The following is a 23,675-nucleotide window of genomic DNA, read 5'->3' as shown; positions in this document are numbered from 1 at the left end:
TATAGCAGATATACATGTAATAGCATGGTTTTTCAGTCTACAACATACAAAGTACACTTTAATGCTAACACAAGCGACAACAAAATGTCTTGTATGCACAGGATAAATACTGTGATACTGTGTAGTTTGCAGTTAACCAAACAGAAGACCTTACCTGTAGGATGGCTGAGGGAGCATTGGATCCTGCAAGATACAGAAGCAGTCGAAACTCAACACCACGCAGCTCATCAGCTGACAATACCTGTACACATACGTATAAACAAGACTGCATCACAACATTGATTGAAAAAAGTGGTGTTTGATTAAAATGAAACCTCAGATGATTTTTTTTTTTTTTTTCAATCTGGTCAACTAGACTTTGGTGCAAAGCTACACAGTTAACAATGGCATATTCAAATCTGGCAGACTGGCTGCAGTGACTGTTTTGGGTGGTGAAGAGGAGGTGCTTATACTTAAATTGTCAAGATGTTGAGGAATTTTCTGAATAACATTGACCATACTGTAGTGATAGCCTTCAATCAGAGCTGACGAGAAAAACTCTTGTTGTTGTTGTTGTTGTTGTACTTGTTCTTGTTGTTGATGTTGATGTTGTTGTTGGTTTGTTTGTTTGTTCCTGGTCTACCAGACTTAACTAGTTATCTCCTATTAACTACCAAAATGAATCAAAATTTACAACAATCTGTATATCTTGAATCTAACACACACCTTAAGAAGATTTCAAAATTTCACATATGATACAAAGCACATAAACTTGCAAAATATAAAATAAGCATTAATTTCAGGTCATCCACTGGAATTCCAAAATGAAGTATGAAATATACAAAATATAATATATGGTATATTGAACCAGAGGCATTTCAGCTATGCAAAAGCAATGCATTGAAGTATATCATTCAGAATAGAGAAATGCGAGATAAGTTTTTGTTGTGTGTTTCGAACCTGTTGCTGCTGGGTCCCTCTCTGGAGGTGGAGTGCAGCTAACCATGCCAGGTGGTGTGGAGACGGAACACTATCAGACCATAGGCTGTATGAAAAAATCACAACATAACAAAATCTGATAAATAAAACAAACCGATGGTGTCCACTGAAGGGTACTATAATGGAGAACTATGGTGATTATTACATATCTTTTTCTTACTCTTTTTTTTCTTAGGCACATTTACTATGAAATATTTAGCAATGAATAATTAACTGCTATTATTCTTTTGTTGTTGTTTTTTGTTTTTTGGTTTTGGTTTATGACAGCCATGACTATTACCTTGAATAAGTAAGCAAATTACACATCTGATTGCTGAAATTTGAACTTTGACTATCCAGGTAACAGAAGCAAACAATTTCTTCCTTCCTAAAAATACTGCGCACAATTTGATTATTTGCATTTTTGATGCTGGCAGTGAAAGGTACACATGACAAGTATTCATTATAAACCACATTGGCATCATCAAACAGAAATAGCTGCAGAAATTCATCAAACAAAGAAGTGAGGTTGATTCAACAGAATATAAAGCATTCTGTACCTGACTTCATTGGGATGTCTGACAATGGATCTGAGCACAGCTTGAATGTCTGGCTCATCGGAGGAGCCACCATGGTTGTCCTGCAGGTGCTGGAGTGATGCGGCACAGGCTGATGCCAGCTCCCACTGTCCCAGGTACAGATGGTTGAAGAAGGCCGTTAGGAGCTGTTGCCGGGTAACTTGTTCCTCCCTCCCGAAGGGATGGCTACCCACCGGTTCAATCTGCTCCGAGGGCAGTGAGCGTCCCTCTTTTGAAGACATGGCCATCGCCCTATGCTGTGGGCTGCTGTCCCCCTAACAATAACCAGTGATGCAAAAGGACAACTCAGACTAGTCAGAGTGGTTCATATAGCAAGCAGCTAGCAATGAGCATTTCAGTATTTAAGGCTGATCACAACGTAACTATACACAGCCCAGTCGCTGTATAAATAGCGACAGGGCTGTACCGTCACGACCCACAACACAAAGAGAGCTCAGCGATCGCATTGCAATCGCTTTGAGTTTTGATACTTCAGATTATTTTTTGTCACCTCAAACTCATCTAATGTAAATCTTCATTAATGAGACTTCATATCTATGCTATCAATATTGACACACACATTTTAGAACTTACCGAAAATGATGATTATATGCAGCATGTGCGAACGGTACATCATCTTTCACGCCAGGCCATTTTGAATATCGGGAGTTCACGCAATCTGAATGCACTTTTAAAAGGTCACGCCGTGCTGCTACCAAAGAGTGCACGCACGCAATAGATAGCTGCACTTCCAGCCGCGCACGCACAATTTGCTGAGTGGTCAACGCGCCATTTTGAATTCTGCAACGATGAACCCCAACGGTCGGGGATTGCGCTAGATAGTGCCATTTTTTTTGTTCAATGGATTATCGTGAGGGCTCTCTATGGACTTATGTACCTTCTGTAATATAAGCATGCACTTTACTAGCCCCGGAGACCGCTCCACAAGGCACGGTCCTGGCGGCTACCCCGCATCTGAGCTGGAGCAAAAATCACGTATAACTCCCTATTGCCACATACGGCGACTTCACAAATAAAGCATGGCTAAATTTCTATCATAAACCCAGTGACAATAAAGAATGAAATATATATTACCCAAGCGACTTGATTCTTCTCACCAATTTATCTGGAAACTACAAAATTTTCCACATTTTTTTTGAGTAAGCGGCCTGCCCTAGTGGAGAGTCTTGCTACCATTTTGAATGTGTATATCCATTATTAGTACGCATCTACACGTGTGAACAATGTCAATGATGTCAACGTTACGGATGCTCAAGGATATAATAATGCATCAGCGCATGGTGCATATAAGGTGAAATGAATATGCATCATGTAGCGAGCAATACAGCTGTCGATGCACTGCACTGAATGCATGCTGTGCGCATGTGCAAGTGATTGTGAGTTTTAGTGAGCATCGGTGAGCTGAAGATATTTGCCTTATAAGACAACATTTTCTGCATCATAAGCAATGAAATGCATCAAACAGTCAGCGATTGGAATCATTTAGGTTTATATTTAATCGACTCATGTAAGTATTCCTACTAATCCTACGTAGTTTTTGTTGAAAAATTAAGGAAATATAGCGCCGCAACGGCACCCGTTTTGTACAACTCTAAGATCTTGATGCGAAAACGGCGCAGCCACCACACTTCGTGCGCCGGCTGTCGCAGTTAGCACTTCACATGAGCAACGTATAAATGTCTATAGAACTAGACTAGATCTAAGTAATGTATGAATTAATAAATGTTTATAAGTTTTGCAGTTGTGTTGTAAATGTATTTATAACTTGTGCTTCCCCACTTTGATGGCGAGGCTTCGTCTGGTCGGGCTAATCACAACGTAGAACTGTAAGAGTGTCACAATACAAAAAAAAATAAAACAACAAATGCTCACAAGCAACTGAGTAGCAAGACCGACTCAAGCGACATCACGACTGCTACACGAGTCATAAAATTAGAAACAGGGGCTGATTTCTATTCTGAGATGTCAAACATACATAGTAAGTAAGTACATGGGACTACACACGTTCGTCAACTTCTTGCCTCTATGGAGTCGATACGTCCCCTCCCCCTCGCCTGTCGCCGTGTCGGCCTTCCGCATTTAATGGAAAAGGTCTAAATCCACACCATAGTCCCTGTGATAAGCCATATTAATGTTTCAAGAAATATGTAATTTGAATGACCAACATAATACTCACTTTTAATACATAATCATGACTGACAGGCTAACGTCTAGCGTCTTCGACGTTCAGTGTTTATGAATAACCTTACAGCACATTGTACCTGTGTACGTATACCCCATACATCGTATGTACACTTACCATACAAAACAATCATATGACATCCACCCACTGCATGCACACACCTCTACACTTCGCACGCACTGCGCATCACAACCTAAGCTCACTCTTTATATTGTATCAAATCTCCCTCTTGCCAGCTAACCCGTCGATAGCTCAGTTGGTAGAGCGGAGGACTGTAGAGGAATAACTCATAGACATCCTTAGGTCGCTGGTTCGAATCCGGCTCGACGGAGTGGGCCTTCCTTTTTTTTCTTTTTTTTTTTTCCCTTCTATTATACATGCAGTTATGTTCTTTCATTTTTTTTTCACTCTCATGTATTTGTATTTATTATTTCAGTATTTTCCTTTCTTCCATGTGGCGATGTGCATAGAACCATTGGCATTTTTTTTGTGTGTGCTTATACTGTAGGTTCCTAAAAAATGATATATTCGCGGCACGAAATTTTCGCGAATTGGAGCCGACGGCCTTTTTCGTGGCAAGAAATTTTTGCGAATTGCCTCTTGCGTTCAATGCATATAGTGTAGATAAGAAATTTCGTGTGCATTTTAATTTCGCGAATCTTTAAAAATAATGTTCACGGGTTCTGCACTATCATATTTTTTCTTTTTTTCTTCTTCTTTTTTTTTATAAAGGATTTACCACATTGTGTCATCATGTTGCAGGACTGGTGCAACGGGGGGGGGGGGGGGGGGGGGGGGGAGGTGGGGGTGGTTGCGAACCCACTTGTCTGCATAATATGTAGGAATACATACAGTCTAACCAGCTGCTCCACCCTTTTTTTTATATACCGCCCATTGTGTACAAACAATGAATTAAGAAGCAGAGGCATATGTAAGAGGGACATGGGATTGAACGAGTGAATCTCTCCCTCTCTCTGTGTTCGAGTGTGTTGTGTGTTGTTATCAATATCTTAGAATTAAGGAGTTATTACCAAGATGGTAATTAACATTTAAAGGATGACATAGTTTTGGTTTGGATGGGGGAATCAGATCCTAACTCTTTGTGAGATATATTGAGTTTATATAACTATATAAGATCTAAAGTTTATTTGATGAAAATTAGTTTAGAAATGGGTGAGATATCAAAAAACAAAGTAAAACAAAGCGGTCCTAATAAAAGCTGAGTCCCACCTTTTATTAGGACCTCTTTGTTTTTGGATATCTCAGCCATTTCAAAACCAATTCTCATCAAATAAACTTTCACATCCTCTCAGAATTGTATGCTCTTTAATATTTCATAAGAGGTTTTTCATTAGTAATAATATTCTCACAAAAAAAGTTGGAAACCTGAAACCCAATCTCAACCATCCCTTTGACAGTCCAGCTGGCTTAAGTAAAAAAAAATGTTCAAATTTGTCTAAAAGGACCAATTTCGGCACACATTATAGACTGACATGTTATTAGCAGATTTGGATGTTGAACCCTTTACAAATTTGTCGCCTTGATTATTGTTTTCTTTTTTATTGGGGGGGGAATCATGTTTCAAATCATATCATACTAAAATGTATAAGAAAAGTGACTAAATTTACAGATTTGAAATTACTCATACAATTGCAATTACTGGTTACCTTTTCTGTGTCAATAAGCCAAATGTGCACAAAATAATACACATAACCTTTATGATATTATGAACAGTTAATAATGCATGATGTGTCATGCAGAGGGTTAAAGTCCTAATTATTCTCTGATACTTTCTCCTGTTGCCGTGGTAACAGGATGTTTCTTAAAAACATTTTCATTCAATTGTAAAAGTACTAAATTGTAATAAAGGCTTATAAATCGATTGATTTAGGATTACTCTTTCAATCGTGATTAAAGCCCTACTCATTCATTAACATGGTATTTTTCAATGACACATATTTCTCATTATAAAGCGGGCCCTATTAAATGTAACAAAAGTGACTGAATTTTAGTATAAGACTTAGAATTATCCATTTAAACCTAATCAAAGTCGTTCAAGGTCATGAGAATGAAAGAAACTGTTTGTTGCCATGGTAACACTTGAAATTCCAGAAGCTTTTGTATAAAATTATTTGCAATAAAATAATGTAAAACACAAAAGAAGTGTCTTAAAATGTCTATTTCAATTTCAATCTTCATTTGCCATCACTAGCCGGGTCATTCAAAGTCACATTTCATTGAAAACATGACAGTTGCTATGGCAACGACTTTTCAGAAATTGCCTTTGAAGGAATAAAAGGACCTTATCTCTTCGCTTGATGCTATCTTGCCTATAGTGTTATTTTTCAATGAACCACTTCCCCCTTCTTTGACTCCTACATCGATTCGATCGATCTGGCTAGCATGAAGTTCAACTATTCGGTCCAACAATAAAAATGTGTCCAGATTCAAAATCTACTACATGTGTTTCTTCTGCACTTTTGATACTTTGCTGACCATTAACTTTTTCTCTCAGAAAAATATTATCCATAGTGCCCCCCTCCCCTTCGCTCAAAAAACAGCAAACATTTAAAAAAAAAAAAATTCGCTCTGAGTTTCAGTTGTTTGATTCGGCCACCAAAAGTTGGCACTCACATCAATTTTCAGTGGCCCCAGGATCGACCACCGTGCCACCACTAATGTCGAGCCCTGCCTACACTGTAGCTGTTAGATATAGGTTTGTTTATTTTTCCCTTTTTTAATTATGTTTTGCTTGTGTTCTAAAACATTGGTATCACAACGGAGCTGAATCACAGCTCGAGAGATCAGTGATACCGTACGAACTAACAGTTAGATTTTCTGTGAGCTGGATAGAGAGTAGGCCTGCGCAGTCGATTGTCGTAAGTGGCGCTGTTGGTTTTTCCTCCAAAGATCCCCATTCACTCCGAGGTAAATAAATCACGGTGAGAGCGAGGCCAAGGCATCGAGCATCTGAAACCATTTTGCTTGCCCTGCCGCTTGGCTAGCTAGCTGCATCGGCCTCATCCTTGTGTGTACCCCAACTCTCGGCGCCGCGAGCCCATTGATGTCAGTACCTTTCACTCCACACACGAGATAACCGGCGTAAATTCCTAGGCGAATGGACATTTTGTTACCTCACGAAAACACACGGAATATTTCTGTGGTATTCACGCTGATCTCTAGATGTGGTATCAAAGAGGTGAGTTCTTTTTTCCCCATTTAGAATCTGTTTTCACCCAGATGTTGAACGTTTCCTGTAACGTTGATGAGATGAGTTAAAGCTCTCAACAAACTCGTTATCGTTTACGTTGGGCCGGTAGAACTGATCTATCATGATACTGTACAAGTACTAGTATTTCATTTCACGAAGTCCGTCTGTATGGTAGATACACGCTTATGGAAGATCGAGGGCCAGATCGAGTACCTGTAATAGGCTGTATAGGATGTGGAAAGAGATGCTCCTGTTAATGCCAGTAGGCAGTAGTGGCATCGATCGTCATGCGGCAGGCAGGTAAAGGAAAACCGGAGCCTAGGTAGTAGAGGCAGTGCCAGAGCGATGAGATCTTATTCCTGAAATTGAATGTTCGTACACACTATCCACGTGTGTCCACGCCTCATTCTCATTGAGTGATTAGTAATAATACTTATTAATAGTAGTATGTTTATAAGTCATTCATTGAGGTGCAGTGGTATGTGGTTATGACTGCGCAAGGAGATTATAGCCTTTTTGAAATAACCACCACTCGTATTTTGCAAAAATCATCTCTTTGTCCTGATTGATATTAGTCTTCATGTGATATCACTCACTTTATATTCTTTGGTAAATATCACTCTTTAAAAAAAAAAAAATTATATCATCATTCATGCATTCGAATGTTGTCTTACCTGGTAACTATCTCTCATATGGAAATGAACAAACAAACAAAACAAACAAACAAACTAGATCTACTCTGTTTTTAAAATGGATTTTTTTTTTTTTCATCCATAGGGCGTACTTTAGTCCCATTATAATTATAAATGTCATATCTCTGAATAATGCAATGGCTGAAAATCAATTCAAAATACAACATCCTCACACAAAGGATAGCTTTGGTTAAGGAGAACTGCAGTGCTAGTGTTGAATTTGAAGAAAATATGAAAATTGGAGACATTTCCTTCCAAATGAAGCTCGGTAATATTTGATGCATGATGATAATGAAAATATTGAATGAAATTCAAGATGATGATACCACTGCTCTGATGCTCCTCCTACTACTGTACTACTTCTGCTACCGTACTACTACAACTAAAAATGATAATGGTGTTGATATTAAATGATACACACATGTAAGTATTTGATACAAACAATAATTATGCTGATAAAGAATAATCTTAGCTATTTATGTGGGTATGTTACATAAATTTCTAGAAAAGGTGTTGTGTTTTACAAATTGTATAATAGATTGGTGTGACCCCAGTAATCAAAATGATCTAATCTTATTTTCCTTGGATATTTGCTGGCCCAAAAAGTGTGCCCCCATCAGCCAATTGGCAATGTGCATGGCAAAAGGAATCTACTGGCATTTCATTCCAATATTCCATGTGAGAATTTAAAGACAAATATCTCTTTGGAATGAAAATTTTTTCGGTATTCCTAGATTCTCAAAAAATCCATTGTATCTCAAAGTACCCGTACATGTAGGTGGAGTCATTCAGTTGTAGCTGTAACCTGTAGGACATATGATCACATTTAAAATGGATAATCTAGACACATTGTAATTGTACATATCTCCAAAGTCAGGGCTTGGCTGGCCTCAAAATTGGTATAATCTGTGCTGTTACTCTGTTTTTGGAAGATGATCCAATAGAAAACACTGACTTCAGATGATACAAGTAATTAGCTCTACAATGTGTAGGTTCTGCTTTCCAAGCCTTTATGTACACAAAATTGCAAGTGTTTTTATACTGAGTTACATGTATTAGAGATGAAAAGTCTTACAGATTTGTCATCCAGTTAACCAAATTACTATATTCATATGTACAATGTAATTGTTGTTTTTATGTAAAGGCATCCAAGGTTTTGAAGGTTGTGTAAAACCAGAAATATTCGCAGCATGAAACTTTTGTGTGCATTTTGCGTTTGTGAATCTTAGCTCATTGTGAAATTTCTGGCTTTACAGTCGTACTTACCAGGGCCGGCAGAGCGTTTTCAAAAGTGTGGGGGCCCACTTCCGGGTTTCATGAGCTAACAAGCAAAAAAAAAAAAAAAAAAAAAAAAGGTCCTCAGCTCATCCTCATCTCTCCCCTTCCATTTTTAGGTTTCTATTACAGCTGACAAGCAAAAAAAAAAAGAAAAAAAAAAAGTCCTCGGCTCAAAAAAATCAACAATAAAAAATAAAGGTCTTCAGTGAAAAAACATAACCTTACTGCGCTCACACTTCAAGATCTCTATCTATTTCTATTAAGTGCCACTTACGTACTTCCGGGTTAAAAAAAAGTGTGGGGGCCCAGAGTGATGACACCTTATGTATTCCTTTGTATGGTGCACAAAAAGTGTGGGGGGCCCGAGCCCCCATGGTTCCGCCGGCCATGCTTACACAGTATGTATTATCTTCATCTGCCAAATAATGTCGTGCGTTCGGTTTTTGTGCACATTCTTCACATTGTATAAAGGTAGAAAGGCTCACATACTGTACCTCAAATGGTTTGCAGTTTGGATTGTTTACATCAAATACAGATCACTGCATCTTTATTATTGTGAGGGATTATTTACCCCAAAGAAAGTATTTGTGCAGGAAAGTAGCAGATGTGTTGATTGTTTAGACATCTCGGATGAAATCAGCCGCATGTTTGTAACTTTATCTAAATGGTCATTTGAAGGACAGCGGACACTGGACGAGTGGAGCATCTAGTATCTTGTAGGCATACTCAAATACCTTTTCCCATTGTGTTATTGTTTGCACTGATCACATAAATGTTACATTTCTCCTCATTTACGCTCCGTAAGCGCGCAAGATGCCTCAAACTACTTTTTTTTTTCCGTTTTCTCCATTACAAGCACAATGGATGCTTTCTTGGATCCTCAATGATGCTTTGCCAATTGAAAAGAAAGATTACAATTTTCTTTGAAATGGTACCATTACTGGCATATTTGCTGTCAACTCTGACACAGAAAAGTATGGTATCCCTTCAGCATCGGAATTTACGAATACCAACCCTTGTTCTTTTATCATGATTATTTTTTTCTGTAGTCATCTAATTGTAGGCAGGCTGACTATGCTGCATCAAAGTGTTTTATGGCTACAACAGGAAAAGGAACTTGTTGGCGTGCCAGTAATGTCATGATATCCTGAGCAAGTTTTTCAGATACAAATTCATTAATTTTCAAATGTAGGCATCATTATAATTTTGTACATGGGATCCTCATAGCTTGTGGAATGTTTTGCAATCAAGTGTTCAAGAAGTTTTTGAAAGAAAAAGTACTGGTCTAGTAGTAAGACCCAAAAGCTACACCAACCACCCACTCAGACAGATCTATACACAGCACGCAGTATAGAGCAAGATAGAAGCACCCTGGGAAAATCCTAGAACTAAAACTTGTCACCAGGCAGGGGCTGAGTCACAGTCGCCCACACTGAATGTATAACTTGGCTACCAGGCTTTACCACGAGGTCACCATCAAAGGAAGAAGGGAGGCTGGACTGAGGACTACCGCACTGCACACTCTGTGGAGCCTTTGTTGGCGGGGCAGACGCCATTAACGCTTCCGTGGAGAGGGACAGGGGTTTGGACACAAAAGAATGGAATTTACCTGTAAATACAGAACTTTGAAATGTGCAGTCAAATAGTTTGGATAGCCCCAGTTCCACGTGTGTGGGTGTTTGTGTCAACGGAATCTAATCAAGCCAAACAGTGGATGTATGGCTTGGGCTCATGCATGCATTCCTTTCTCTCGGGCGAATGGTATTGCCTTCCCATCAGCAGTGGCAAAGAATAAGAAAACCTTTTATTGTTTAAGTCTAATAACTATCTGTAATACTTAGCTTCAATGTTTTAAAGGACAAGTCCACCTTCATACATAAGGATAGAGAGAATGCAGCAATATTAGTAGAACACATCAGTGAAAGTTTGAGGAAAATTGGACAATCCGTTCAAAAGTTATGAATATTTTAAGTATCTGCGCAGTCACTGCTGGAAGAGAAGACTACTACAGTGTATGATGTCACATGTGTACAACTTTTATAAGGAAAATAAAAAGAGAATTTCACAAAACTTTACTTTTTGAATAAAGTGCACATTTCTTCGACTTGCTACTGACGTATGTTACGGGTAATATTATTCCCCCTGCCTTCTGAAAGAGAGAAGTCGAGTGTTCTTTTGTTATGCGAGAAAAATGGAAATATGTTGAATTTTCTTTAGTCTTTCTTTATATCGTTGTACTCATGTGACATCACAAGCTATAGTAGTCTTTTCATCCAGCCGTGACTGAGCAGAAACTTCAAAAATTCATAACTTTTTAACGGATTGTCCGATTTTGCTCAAACTCTCACTGATGTCTTCTACTAATATTGCTGCATTCACTCAACCCACATGTCTGTGAAGGTGAACTTGCCCTTTAATGCCTCATGAATGCATTAAACCAAGGTGTACACTGTAGGCTCATTTTATGTAATTTGTTGACACTTTGGAACAGTAGCAGATTATCAGTATTCATATCATGTGCCGTACGTGGAAACAAGTACTATTTAAATACTTCACATTATTTAAATACCGATAATGAAATGTTCCCCTGAAGCATGTTGATTTGTAACATGATTTTCCAGCACCCTGTTAGCACATAAATTGTTTCAACAACAAAAAAAAGCCAATAAGTTTTTGTGTTGTGTTATCAGTGCCAGCTCCATGTCATAGAATGTGAGCATTTGATTTGAATGCTGCACAACTATGTGCAGTTTTGATTTTGCTGTCTCGAGACTTGAAATTGAAAGCTGAAATAAATTTGTTCTCAGAATAATGGAATCGATTACATTTAGTAATGTTAGCAGCATTTGCATGGCAGACAAGTACAATTTTTTCTTTCAAATAAATCATTTTATCTATTTAAATCGCCTTGAAGAAGCCTTAGAATCTGTAAATGTGAAATTTAGACATTTTTGGGTCATAAAAATGATGAAACATACGGGTACAGTCATCCATCAGTCTAGTGAACTATGACAAATGCTGGAGGATGTATTGTGGAAATCTTTTAACCATGAAATAATATAATCCAGCTGTGCAGGAAAACTCCGGTAACATATGAAGTATATTTTTGTCATCTGTTACCATGGTGCAGTTCTTCAGGTTGTTTGTAGCACATTTCATCAATCAAACCCCTTTTTTTTTGGTCCTTTTTTGTCTCTTTCTTTCTGCAGAATTCCTGCTCCATGATGTCATGCAAGCCAAGAGTTAGGGCAGACAAAGGAGCGGCAACATTTACAATCCGTGCTTAGTCACCGGCAGCACATTCTTTGCACGACAAACAGAGACTTTGTGCCATTAAAGCCCATGAATATGATTTTTTTCTTCTGGTTACCCAACTCGCAGTGGAACTTTTAGCAAGAATTCACAGTTTAAAATGATTCCAGTCTACATGTACCTTTTGTTGGATTTTGCGGCAGTCCCTTATTGATATTACGTTTTGGCGCCTGATGTGGTTTTTACCTGGATCAAAGGGAGAATGGATGGATGACCAGACATTCATGAATGGTGGCGAAGATAATGCAGTAGCTGAGGTGTCCTTTGTGAATCACGAAAGCATTGAGGGAGAGGGGTGCTGACCATGTTGATGGCTCCACTCAGTCATCCTGATTACGTTGCGACAGACTGGAAACCACAAACCATCCGCTGTGTTGCTGTTTTCTGGAGGAGCACATGTTTTGACACTGTGTGACATTGTCACTCAATTTCAATGAAGGTGGTGTACAAGCAGTTCGTGAGAAAAATCCTTTCATGATATACTTCAGTGGGTTCACATTTTTCATGTATAGGACATGCACCATCACACGCAGATAGGATTACGGATATCAATGGTGTGAACTCAAGTGGAATTGCATTCTTTCAAGGAAACATTTTGAAGGTCAAGCAAGATAAGTGTAACAGTGAGGTCAATAATGGAACTGCTTGCAGTAGCAATGTAACCACCCCCATAAAGAAGAAGAAGAAGAAAGAAATGGAAAGGAGGAGCAAAGGAAATCATGTGACGTCCCCCACAAATGAAAGGGGAGGAGTCGGCAATGGTGGTCTCATCAACAGAATGCAGGCAGTTCGCACAGAAACCATCGAAGAGGTTGTGTGTGTGTATGAACTGTCGTACAGTAAAAATGGATCTGGCAAGTCGATGAAAAGACGAAAGTCTGACACCAGCTCAGCGAAGCCAATTCCCGATCATGTTCTTCAGAGAAGAACAACCTCTAATCCCAGTCTTTGTAAAGACATCACAAATGGTGCCCAAGGAATTGGAGCAAATAGTAGAGGAATACAGCGAAATGGGCAAGGAAGGTCCGATGGTGATCTGAGTGGCACGTCCCGCAAGAGCTCCGATGGATTTCCAAGTTCTGATGGCAACCCGGGGGTCAGTGACCTGTTTTCTCCCCTGAAGTTTTGGAAGGTGGAGCTCCCTGCCCTGAGCCCAGAGGAGTTGGTATCATCACTTCAAGGGGACAATCATGCTGGCAAAATGGATGGAATGGATATCTCAACACCAGGGGAATCTTCCAGTACCTCGAATCCTACTTCCGTGTGTGAGCACTATCATGTGAAGTACAATCCAGCTTACCAGGATGAAAGTCCCCCAATCATTGTAGATGCTGCTTCTGGATCACAAGTGGCCTTTCAAGGAGGCAGCAAGCCTAATGGAGGATTGGACTATTTCTCTGTTGGGTCCCGACTCCAACCTCCGGGCTCGCTACCGCTCAGAGAGCGATCAAGTGATGCTTTTCACGATAATACACCCAGCGACATAGAGTTCTTTGACTGTGAGTCTCAGCTTGGTGAGGTACACCATGAGACACCTGACCAGGAACTCTTCACACCTGATACTGAGGGCCAGGCTTCCTCCTGGCATACCCTGAAAGAGGGGGTAACATTGGATCGTCACTCCTGGCGGGAATCAGTAGAGGGTGACGTCAGCTTCACACAGAAGCAGAATTTAAAAAATGCAGAGTCCATGTTGCCGCCACCGCATCAACGTTTCTCTATGTATCCCAGTTCAGTCAACAACAATGGACTGCAACAACATTCCAAAGACCAAAGTACTGCAGCCGAACATGATGAACATTTGTTCTCAGAGAATATCCCTCCCAAGCCAACCAAGTCAAATGCAACTCCAGAGCTTCCAAACTTCTCGCTGTCTTTCCCATCATTGCCAGACCTGTCTTCCTCCAACGAAGCGATACGCTCATTTTCCAGCTCAATACCGCCTCACCCTACCCCTCCACCACCCGGTCAGCAGGCCACGACCCCCAATGAGCGTGGGGAAAAGAGTCTGTGGAAGAGCGCATCCCACAGCTTCCCGCATCCAGAGATAACCCTCAAGAGGCCTCAGACACTCTTCAAGTTTGACGCCTCCCCGTACAGCAAGGAGCCCGAGGCCCGTAAAACACGAAGGCGATCCATGGAGAGGTCCCCCGACATTCCAACCCTCGGCCCAGTTGGGCAACCCTGGCTGCGATCTCCAGGTGGGAGTAGGTCACCGATGCCTGCCCGAGAGCCATCTGCTTATGCTGCAGCCAAGGAGAAGCAGGCCAAGCTGGACTTCAGGATTAACTTCAAAGACCAGTCCAACTTCACAGGTAAGATTCAAATAAGTTTGAAAGTGCAGTACTTGCATGATTTCATCTTTCTATGAAAGAATGTGTAATACCTACAGTTGTACGGGTCATCAATTCACTGTCAGTAAAATAGGCTTTGTTGTGATTACTGTAATACCAGAAACATTCACTGCATGGAAATTTGTAAGTGTAATCGTCTTTGAAAGACTGTCATTTCCATGAAATGTTGGCTGATGGTAGCAATTGGTATCAGAACACCAGCATGTTCACATAAAATTTCAATAGTTTCCCTGGGCATCATGTAACAGTTGAGTGCATAAATTCTTAAAAATGGTTCCAATAGAGTGATAAATCTCTTTCTAGCATGTAGCAATCGTTTTACACAAGTGATGAAAAATTGTTGCTAAAAAGATGCATAAAAATCAACCCTGTGGTTGTCACATTATCAATCCTTTATCTCATCTGTGAAATATAGACAAGCACGCACACATGCACACACACACATACATAGCCACAAAGAAATATGTTTTACAGAAGAAAATCATTTTTAAAAAATGGCATTAATACAGTACATTTGATGGTCAACAATGCTTCATACACACTTGTCAGTTTGTTCAGGGTCACAAAGATAAACAAACAAACAAAAATCATACAGATATAAGGGCACCTTACTGATACTGCACCTGTTAAAGTGTATCAATTACTTGCCCACTTAGTCTCTTTGTAAAGTTGGAAAACATATTTTGCTGTGCCCTGTCATCTTAACAGGCAAACGTCACAAGGTATGACGGTTATGAAAATTTATGCTGGTAGTTATAATCGAAGTTGCTAACTTTCACAACCTGCATAGAGTGTACTAGATAAATCAGGCTGACAGTAGCAAGGCAAGCTATCACAAGGCAGGCATGAGAGGATATACGTAGCAAGGCAGGCAATTTATAACAAGGTAGGTTATAACAAGGTACAGTTGGTTCTTTAGAACAAGGCAGGCTGTAAGAAGGCATTCTATAATTTGAAACCTGTGATTTGATTGTACAAAAATGTACATTAAACCAATCTTGGAAAATTCAATTACAAGTGACAAAGAGCTTTCATTGATCAGAACGAGGGATCTTCACTTTAAGAAAGAAGTCTTGTAGCGTAAGCCCGCACTGTAGGCAAAAGCATTCTACACTTTGTAACATATAAAAAATCCAAATTACATTGTATCTTAATTGAAGTTCCAAAACTTTGAGCAAATGCAGAATGTTCAGTAGTGACAAGAAACCCAGTGAAACTCGGTGAAAAGTGTAGTGAATATAAGAGGATTAGACATAACTATCTTGAGGTTCATTTATCTGCTTTCTTTCACATGGAGGCAATGCACTGCCATCATACGAAGTCTACTGATTTCTTACTCGTTATGCTGGAGAATGCCCCATTCCTTAGCCCCTTAATTGGTGCTCCACTATTCTCTGACCAGTGTGAATGCACTTTACTGAGGAAGAAATTAACAATCTGTCTCTTGACTGAACATTCTATGTCCCATAGAAATTATAAAATTCCCAGATGCCCGTTGAATTGGCTGGATGAATGGTGAGAATGATGATGGAAGTTAGGAATGCGAGTTAGACTAGACTTCTACCAGCATGCTTTTTATTGATGGGAATCACACATTTGATTGTGCTGTATTAAAGTAGAGGTGTGTTTTGCTCATGTGTGTACGGTGCATATTTCCATCTCTGCTTGGAATTAATTCCTTAGGAATACCAATAGTTTCTCTCTGTGAGCAAGATCTGAATTTAACCCTATTCCCCCCCTGATGTGCATACTACATTTGTACGATGATGTTGATACAGGCCTATAGCATATGTTTGATTTAAGTGCATGTACTGTATGAAGTGAAGTGTGTAAGGTTATAATACAAGTGTGCATGTCTATCTACCAGTCTGAGTTGAGGAAAAATTAGCAGTTAATTTTTTGTTTTTTAGATTTTATTTTATCTTTTCATGATAGGAATGAAACCCAAATAAACTGGACTGAGTGATTTCGGTAAAATTTTAGTAGAACACATCAGCTAAGTTGGAGGAAAATTGGACAATCTATTGAAAAGCTTCAATACAGGCATCAGAAGATTACAGTTTGTGACATCAAATATAATAAAACTATGTAAGAATAATTTAAAGAGAATTCTACAAAATTTTATTTCTTATGAAAGTTGTTATTGACATACACTATATGTTTAGGGTAATATTATTACCCCTGCTTTCTGTAAGAGGTATTTAAGTCAAGTGCTCTTTCATTGTGGTAGAAAAGGGAATTCTTTATATGTTGACCATTCTCTATATTTTTGTTATTAATGTTGTTTTCCACACATGTACAAGTGTTGTCATCTTCTCATCCAGCGATGGCTGCACAAAAACATTAAAAATGCATAACTTTTGAAGGGATTGTGAGATTTTACCCCAAACTTCACTGATGTGTTCCTCGCACTATAGCTGGGATAGTTGCAAATTGACTTCTTTTTTTTTCTATACATCAAACTTCATCCGTCTGATATTGTATGAGCTGGCATACCTCCAAAACCTTTTAATACCAGCCAGCTCTTGCACGTTGACCTGGAGTTTAACAGTGAAGATTGATCTCGTAAAGTCTAAGCTAGTTTTCTGAGTCAGAAAAACGTCAACCCAATTCCGCAATCTCCGGGCAGTGCAGATCCACATTCTGATGTGCATCGTCATAATACACAGGAATATGAAATTTACTTTGTATCAAGCCTAACCATAGAGTGCAGTTAAAGTGAATGGGATGTATCACGGTGTTTGTATGTGGTTGGATAGGCAGAAGTTCACATGACAATTGATGTATTTTTCAGAGTATTGTGGTTTTTAAGTCAAAATTGATAATCAAGTGATTCAATCCTGGGAGAAAGAAAGAAAGAAAGAAAGAAAGGCTTCACACATAATGTCCAGACCTCGAGGGAAATAGCATTCATGCATAACTTCACTCCCTGTGTTGTGCATGTGCATACATTTGGAGTGCGTTGCAGCATATGAATGCGTCATGCTCAGGCTAGAATAGGATACTGGATGATGCGCGTAGTCTATGAAGCAATTACAATGATAAAGTGTGCAGGCTGTCATCCCCATTGGTTTTCTAATGCTTCAGGGAGAGATGGTTTTGCAATGATCTTTAGATGACCAAAATCATGCCACTGAAAGCCATGTGGAGGACATTGACAGTATACATGCAAAGAACCATCAAAACAGAAAAAGACAATCGTTGAAATAATAATGATAACTATACTTTGTAGATATTTTTAGAGCGCCTTTTCCACTGGATACAAAGCACTATGAGATGTCATCCCTGGTCGCTGTAGGAGACTTTACAAATTACCAGGCAGTGACAGTATAAGTCCAGTGCATATGTAGGGATATCAAAATAAGTACCGTACAAACCATTGTAGGTCTTCAAATTTTGATTGAAGTGATCCAGTGTTGGTGATGATTTCAGAATAGGAGGGAGCTTATTAGCGTAGAAACAATTAAACTCCTCCCATTAGATACCCAAAATGCAAGACCTTACATTGAACATCATCCCCTTGCTTCACAGCATAGAGCTTGAGATACAGCGGTATCATCTCTACGGTCAGTGCATAAAGTTCTTTTGCTAATGGCTTTTCGGGTTTACGTGGTCTGGTAAGCCTATTATGTACACATTTTAAAATGCATAAGGCCTTTCCAACCTCTACACACATGCTGAGTGCACAGTGGAAAAGGAATCACAATATTAAAGGTAATGAGCCTATTGCCAACCATGCTATGACTTAATGCTGCATTAATTTCAAGCATGAATCACATTAAATACTCAAACATTGGTGTAGCGCTATGGAACTGCCATCAAATTTGAGATAACAGCTCAATTTTCTGAAGTAAAATACATTCATAGTGTGCTTATTTTCTCAGAAAAGGTTTCCCATATTCATGTGTTTAACCCGTAGAACATTCAAGTTGATGTGTGGTATTTTCCTATTAAGATTTAATACATATTGAATATGTATTAAATTTTAATAGGAAAATACAACATTATTTGGAAATTATGTGTGCAGGTTTCCCTTTTTTCTACAAAAATACATAAGCACCAAGCCAATTCCTGAATCTTGTCTGAAGATACAAGTGTATGTTGTCATCACCCTCCCTGTGAAACAAGGACGAGGAAATTATGATTTTAATATGATGGAATTTTCCTCTAGTTGTTATACCATTTGCCTAATTTGTACAAGAACATCATGAATTTTTTCTTTATCTTGACATCATCTTTTTACAGGTCTGTGTACTGTACATACATGTACATAATGTTTTCTAGATTTCAGCATTCAGCAGTTATATAGCAATACTGACTCTTTACAAAGGAAGAGGGTGTGACTCTTGCTGAATTGTTGACAGGACAATAATTTCATAAAATTTTAATGTAAAAACCTATCATGTAATGAGAGACAATGTTGTCACCACCTTGTCTAATCTACACTCAGAAATGTAAGAAATCCTGACTAAACTTACACAATCATGTCAAATGAAAAATTCTTGACACTTTGATATGTTTTTGTGCAATTCTGATGGAACTTTATCTGTTCTGTTTTTCCAACATGAGTTGTTTTAAGTCAACTACCGGTATATGTAGAATGGCTTTTTGCTTGAGCTACAATTCTTCATAGTGTGTTCCCTTAATAAAGGAAGGTTCCTTTAAGGAAGGTTTTTGGGGAGAATGTAATCTTGTTATTCATCTATTCTACCATGCATGAAATATCCGTCTAGGTGTAGATATTGGATTGTGCAGTGCTCCGATAGTTCATGCTGATTTTGCTCTGTGGGAAAGAAAATCATTTTCGGTTCTCTTGTGCGAGAAGATGTAATCGCTCTTAACGAATAATTGCTGATGGCAGATTAACTGGTGCCAAAGCCGTTGGATTGAGCCCTTTTCATTTCATGTTTATGTAACTGTGTACATATCAATCCAAGGGAAAAATGCATTTACTGTACCTCAACCTCCCATGTATGATATCATGTATGATATGTATAGCTGCGGTAGGGTAGTAGACTTGAGTAAGTTGTCATCAATGCTAACCCCTGACAATTTATCATTTCTGGCATGGAATTAAGGTTTCCTCAAAACTGAATGCAACCACCCTGAGATGCACAATCCAAAAGACTTTTGCAAATTCATTTTGATAGTGGGTATTGAAAAGTGTTTCAAACATGATAAAGATGATAAATGGAGCCTACACTGTATGTCTGAGAGAAGAAGCTTACAGCAGCTAATTGTTACAGAAATGTAAAAATGTGTTAGAATGTGAATATATGTAAATTGTGTCAGTAGAAGACATGGCTAGATGTACATGTTTAAATGCAAATATTGCTGTGTAGATATTTGCTGTTACATGTACTAGTAGGTAGCTGTTTGCTCACAATGAAAGAAGTACTATGGCCACTGCCCTACATGCCTACTACAACCAACAAATGGTCTACCAGAATACCGTAAACTGGGGTGGCTTTGGACAAATTTGAACTATTTCTATTGATATCTTCATTAAGAACAAAGGAATTCTGGGGTTAATGTGGGGGTTAACAAGTACTAATAAAGAGGATATCATGCCATATAGAGACTTCTTCAGTTTATTCTATTTCATGTTAATTTTTTTTGGTTAAAGTTTGTCCAAAGTGCCCCCAGGGTTCGGGGCAACTTTGGACAACCATATAAACCTTGTCAATATACCCTACAGGATTGTTGTTTGTCCAAGGATTAACTCTCTAAGGGGGGAGTTTAGACTACTAACAAGTTTTTTTAAAAGTTTTAACAACTCTAACATGTATAAATGTTTCATAACAAGTTTTGGAAAAAGTTTTAACAACTCGAACATGTTGAAATGTTTCATAACAACCAGCAAGTATACAAAATACACATGAATGATTTATACATTGTGTATGGTAGTTTTTACAAGCAAAATTCTGCAGTAATTAACATGTGAAGAATTTAACTTTAAAGAGGCATTCACAGATATTTGGTTGCACAATTTTTTCAAGATACTAGTAATAGAATTACTGGTACCCCTACATTTGAAAATCTGAATTTTCAAAAGACCTAAATGTTCATAATAGTTCAGAACAAAAATGAAAAAGGATGCTACTTAAACAAGGCACTGCATGAATTTTCTTGCAATTAGGATAGTCAGCAAGTTTGATCACATGGATAAGTGAGGTATTGTACATGTACTATCATTGAGTTGTCCAATTCTACAGATGTTAATTTACTATTCAAATGGGTCATAAATCACTTTCAAGTCATTTTAAAGAATAATTTGGGGTTTTACCCCAAGAAATGCATGTACAGTGTACACATGAGGTTGGCCAGATTAAAGTACCGGGGTATGTAGTTCTACAAGATGATTTTGTAATTTCCTTTGGATGTTGTTCATTGTAACTTTAGGTCAATTTGAAATGTTTGCAAAATAACACATTTTTGTTTTAAAAACAAATGCATTTTGAAAGAAAGAACAAGATCGTGTCTACTGGAAACACAAGGCTTTTCTTGGCCCTATAGTTATCACAAAAGTGAAACCAATGTCTATTGGAAATACAAGGTTTTCTTGGCCCTAGGAATCACAAAAGTAAAACCAACTACAGGAAATATTTGCTTAAATTCTTAGACCTAGGTTCACAAAATGAAAACCAATGTCTACTGGAAATCTTGTGTGCCTGTGTGCCGATTGTTCAGTCTGTAATACACAAAGTCCCTCTTTTAACGTTAAATTCTGCACATGCTTTCCTGATCGACATTCCATTTTTGCAAGCTTTCACAGCATCTTTCATGCTTTCTTCTGAAGAGTTTCTATAGTCTCTTGACCCAGATCGTCTTTTATATGATCTCCCCATCCTAACTTATTATCTCATCTGTAAGAGAAAGAAAATACATTGCGCAGCCGTCGAACATTTGGTACTTCTTTGGTGTCCAAAGTCACCCCGTAAGTGACCCCAAATCCAGGGGTGAAATTGGACATGACCTTTTTAAAAATTTGTAAGGATGGTCAGGTATCCTGAGTATAACAGGTGGGTTCATGGCCACTTCATGTTCACTATCCAACAAATAGGCTTGAGCTTCCATACTTCTGTATTCCTAGAGTACCAAAAGTTCGATGGCCACAAAATTCAAGCATTCCATGGACCCTGCAAAGAAAAGCCCCCAAAACATATAAGGTAATGCAATATACAAGAGAAGTGCGGTCATTCATATATTCACATATCCCCCTTTCATAACCTACAAAAATATTTTCAGAAAAACCAAGAGCAAAAGAAATGTAAGTGAAACAATCTTTTTTTTCTGAACTGTCCAAAGTCACCCGCCTGTCCAATGTCCCCCCAGTTTACGGTACCTACGAATACAGTTGACACATTATGTATATGATAGAGATATAATGGGAAACTGTCCATGTGGCCCAAATACATGTACATGTGTACATGATATGCTGTTGGTAGTCATAATTCATGACTGGACATATAACAAACCTGCTGTACTAATAGGTAATAATGTCATTATCTCAAGTTATCAATCCTGACAATGAAGTTGATAAGGGGTATTGGCTAAAGACCACATGACCTATGAAAGATCTGACCTTTTTTCCCCCTTATTTAGGGCAAATAAAATGGTTATCAATCATTTTTACTTGTAGGGGGAGGGGGAGGGGAGGGGTAGGGGTAGGGGGAAACAGAGGAGTGGAAAGGTACCATTGACATTGACCCCCTCCTTGGTCCCACAAACCCCCCCCCCCCACACACACACACACTTACACCATGAAAAACGTTCTACGGCCCCTGTTAAGTCATTTTTTTTTGGGGGGGGGGGGCCACGATTATCAATATTTCTTTCATCATCTGAATACTTCACAACCGTACTCCGCCTTTATAGGGAGTGCGTCTTAGGATTAATGATTACCAACATGTTGTATTGCAACTGCAAGTCTGAAACTGTGCTTACAGTTGGCTGCACATAAAACAAAATGGAAAGAGCCATGCAGATATTGTGTGTCATGGGAGGAGAGGGGGCCTGCACTTTGCTGGAGATGAAATCTGACATGAAGACGAATCCTGGCAACGCTCCAGGCCTTGGTAATATGACAGTCATGTTGGTGGCGGTGTGTAATTTGACACTAATTTGATACTTTTAGTGTTTCTTCTTTGACCACACATTAAAAATAGTGAGTTCTACCACTGCCATGAAAAATGTGTAGAGGTTTATCTGTACTGCCATCCCTTGATAATTTATTTCCTGACATAGACTTACATACAATATGGACTATACATGTGCATGTCAATTTTCTCTAATGAATCAAAACTACAAGAATACATGCAATGTAATTACTTTGATTTTGGAAAACTTACAGTTTCACCTGATAGTGTCCAATATTCCATGGTCTTTATTGTGCTTTTATAATTTGGTAACTATTGGCGATTCTACAGAATCCTGAGTTACATGTACCAGTGCATGTTTTATCAGGATTATGGTTACTGTATAAACAATCGTTAATTGTCAGACAGATTGCGGTAACATGCATTCTTATCATGGTTTAAAAGAGCTCTGAACATCAGCAGGGGCTGTGGAGATGGTCCTTCTGGGAACTGAGTATTGATTATGTGTGCTCTTTGTGATTGATATGGACCATGTGCATTATTATGCTCCGCGAATGTCAAACCATGCATCTTTTTTCAATACGATATGCTCAAAAAGTCTTTGCGGCCCATGCCAGCCTCATCATGTGTGATTCCTCAATTGTGGGCGTCTTGAGTACCAGTACCTTCGCAGAATTGGAATGCCATAATTCACGGCTGTTGATGTACTGTCGGGCAGAAGAAAAAAGAGGGGAAAGCCCCCCTCCCCCTCCCCCCCCCCCCCCAAAAAAAAAAAAAAAAAAAACCTACTTGACTACGTGGGAGAGAACCTTCATTAATCCCCTTTGAACGTGAGGTCATGCAGTTCCACATTCTGTGTGGGTTTCTCAGGCCGGAGCTCTGCGTGTATGGGGGACTTTGCACATGATATGATTGTAACCCTGGCTGTTTGGGGTCGAGGAAGACACATTACGGGAGTAAAATATCCCGCAAATCTGCATAAACATATTTT

General features: G+C 38.8%; 2 protein-coding genes and 1 non-coding gene across 3 annotated transcripts in view; 2 read left to right on the top strand and 1 right to left on the bottom strand.

The window, feature by feature from the left end:
* LOC139723255 (uncharacterized) overlaps positions 1-3,794 on the bottom strand; it is a 54,901-nt gene extending 51,107 nt beyond the window's left edge. Inside the window, exons 1-4 of the mRNA XM_071634514.1 lie at positions 3,733-3,794; positions 1,518-1,810; positions 940-1,024; positions 155-241 (exon numbers count right to left, since the gene is read on the bottom strand). Of these exons, the coding sequence (XP_071490615.1) occupies positions 155-241; positions 940-1,024; positions 1,518-1,783 (438 nt within the window). The 5' untranslated portion in view covers positions 1,784-1,810; positions 3,733-3,794. The remainder of the gene's footprint in view (positions 1-154; positions 242-939; positions 1,025-1,517; positions 1,811-3,732) is intronic.
* A 185-nt stretch (positions 3,795-3,979) lies between these two features.
* Trnay-gua (transfer RNA tyrosine (anticodon GUA)) lies at positions 3,980-4,069 on the top strand. The gene is given in 2 exon segments: positions 3,980-4,016; positions 4,034-4,069. It is a non-coding gene; the product is annotated as a tRNA-Tyr (tRNA).
* A 2,728-nt stretch (positions 4,070-6,797) lies between these two features.
* LOC139723254 (uncharacterized) overlaps positions 6,798-23,675 on the top strand; it is a 58,527-nt gene continuing 41,649 nt past the window's right edge. The window contains exons 1-2 of the mRNA XM_071634513.1: positions 6,798-6,937; positions 12,129-14,546. Coding sequence (XP_071490614.1) covers positions 12,926-14,546 — 1,621 coding nt within the window. The 5' untranslated portion in view covers positions 6,798-6,937; positions 12,129-12,925. The remainder of the gene's footprint in view (positions 6,938-12,128; positions 14,547-23,675) is intronic.

This window comes from Diadema antillarum, unplaced genomic scaffold, assembly GCF_040938485.1.
Source record: "Diadema antillarum isolate AM-2024a unplaced genomic scaffold, OU_Dant_1.0 scf00000183, whole genome shotgun sequence".
Taxonomy (NCBI): domain Eukaryota; kingdom Metazoa; phylum Echinodermata; class Echinoidea; order Diadematoida; family Diadematidae; genus Diadema; species Diadema antillarum.
Note: the sequence above shows the minus strand (reverse complement) of the source record. Positions and strands in the feature narration are given on the sequence as shown.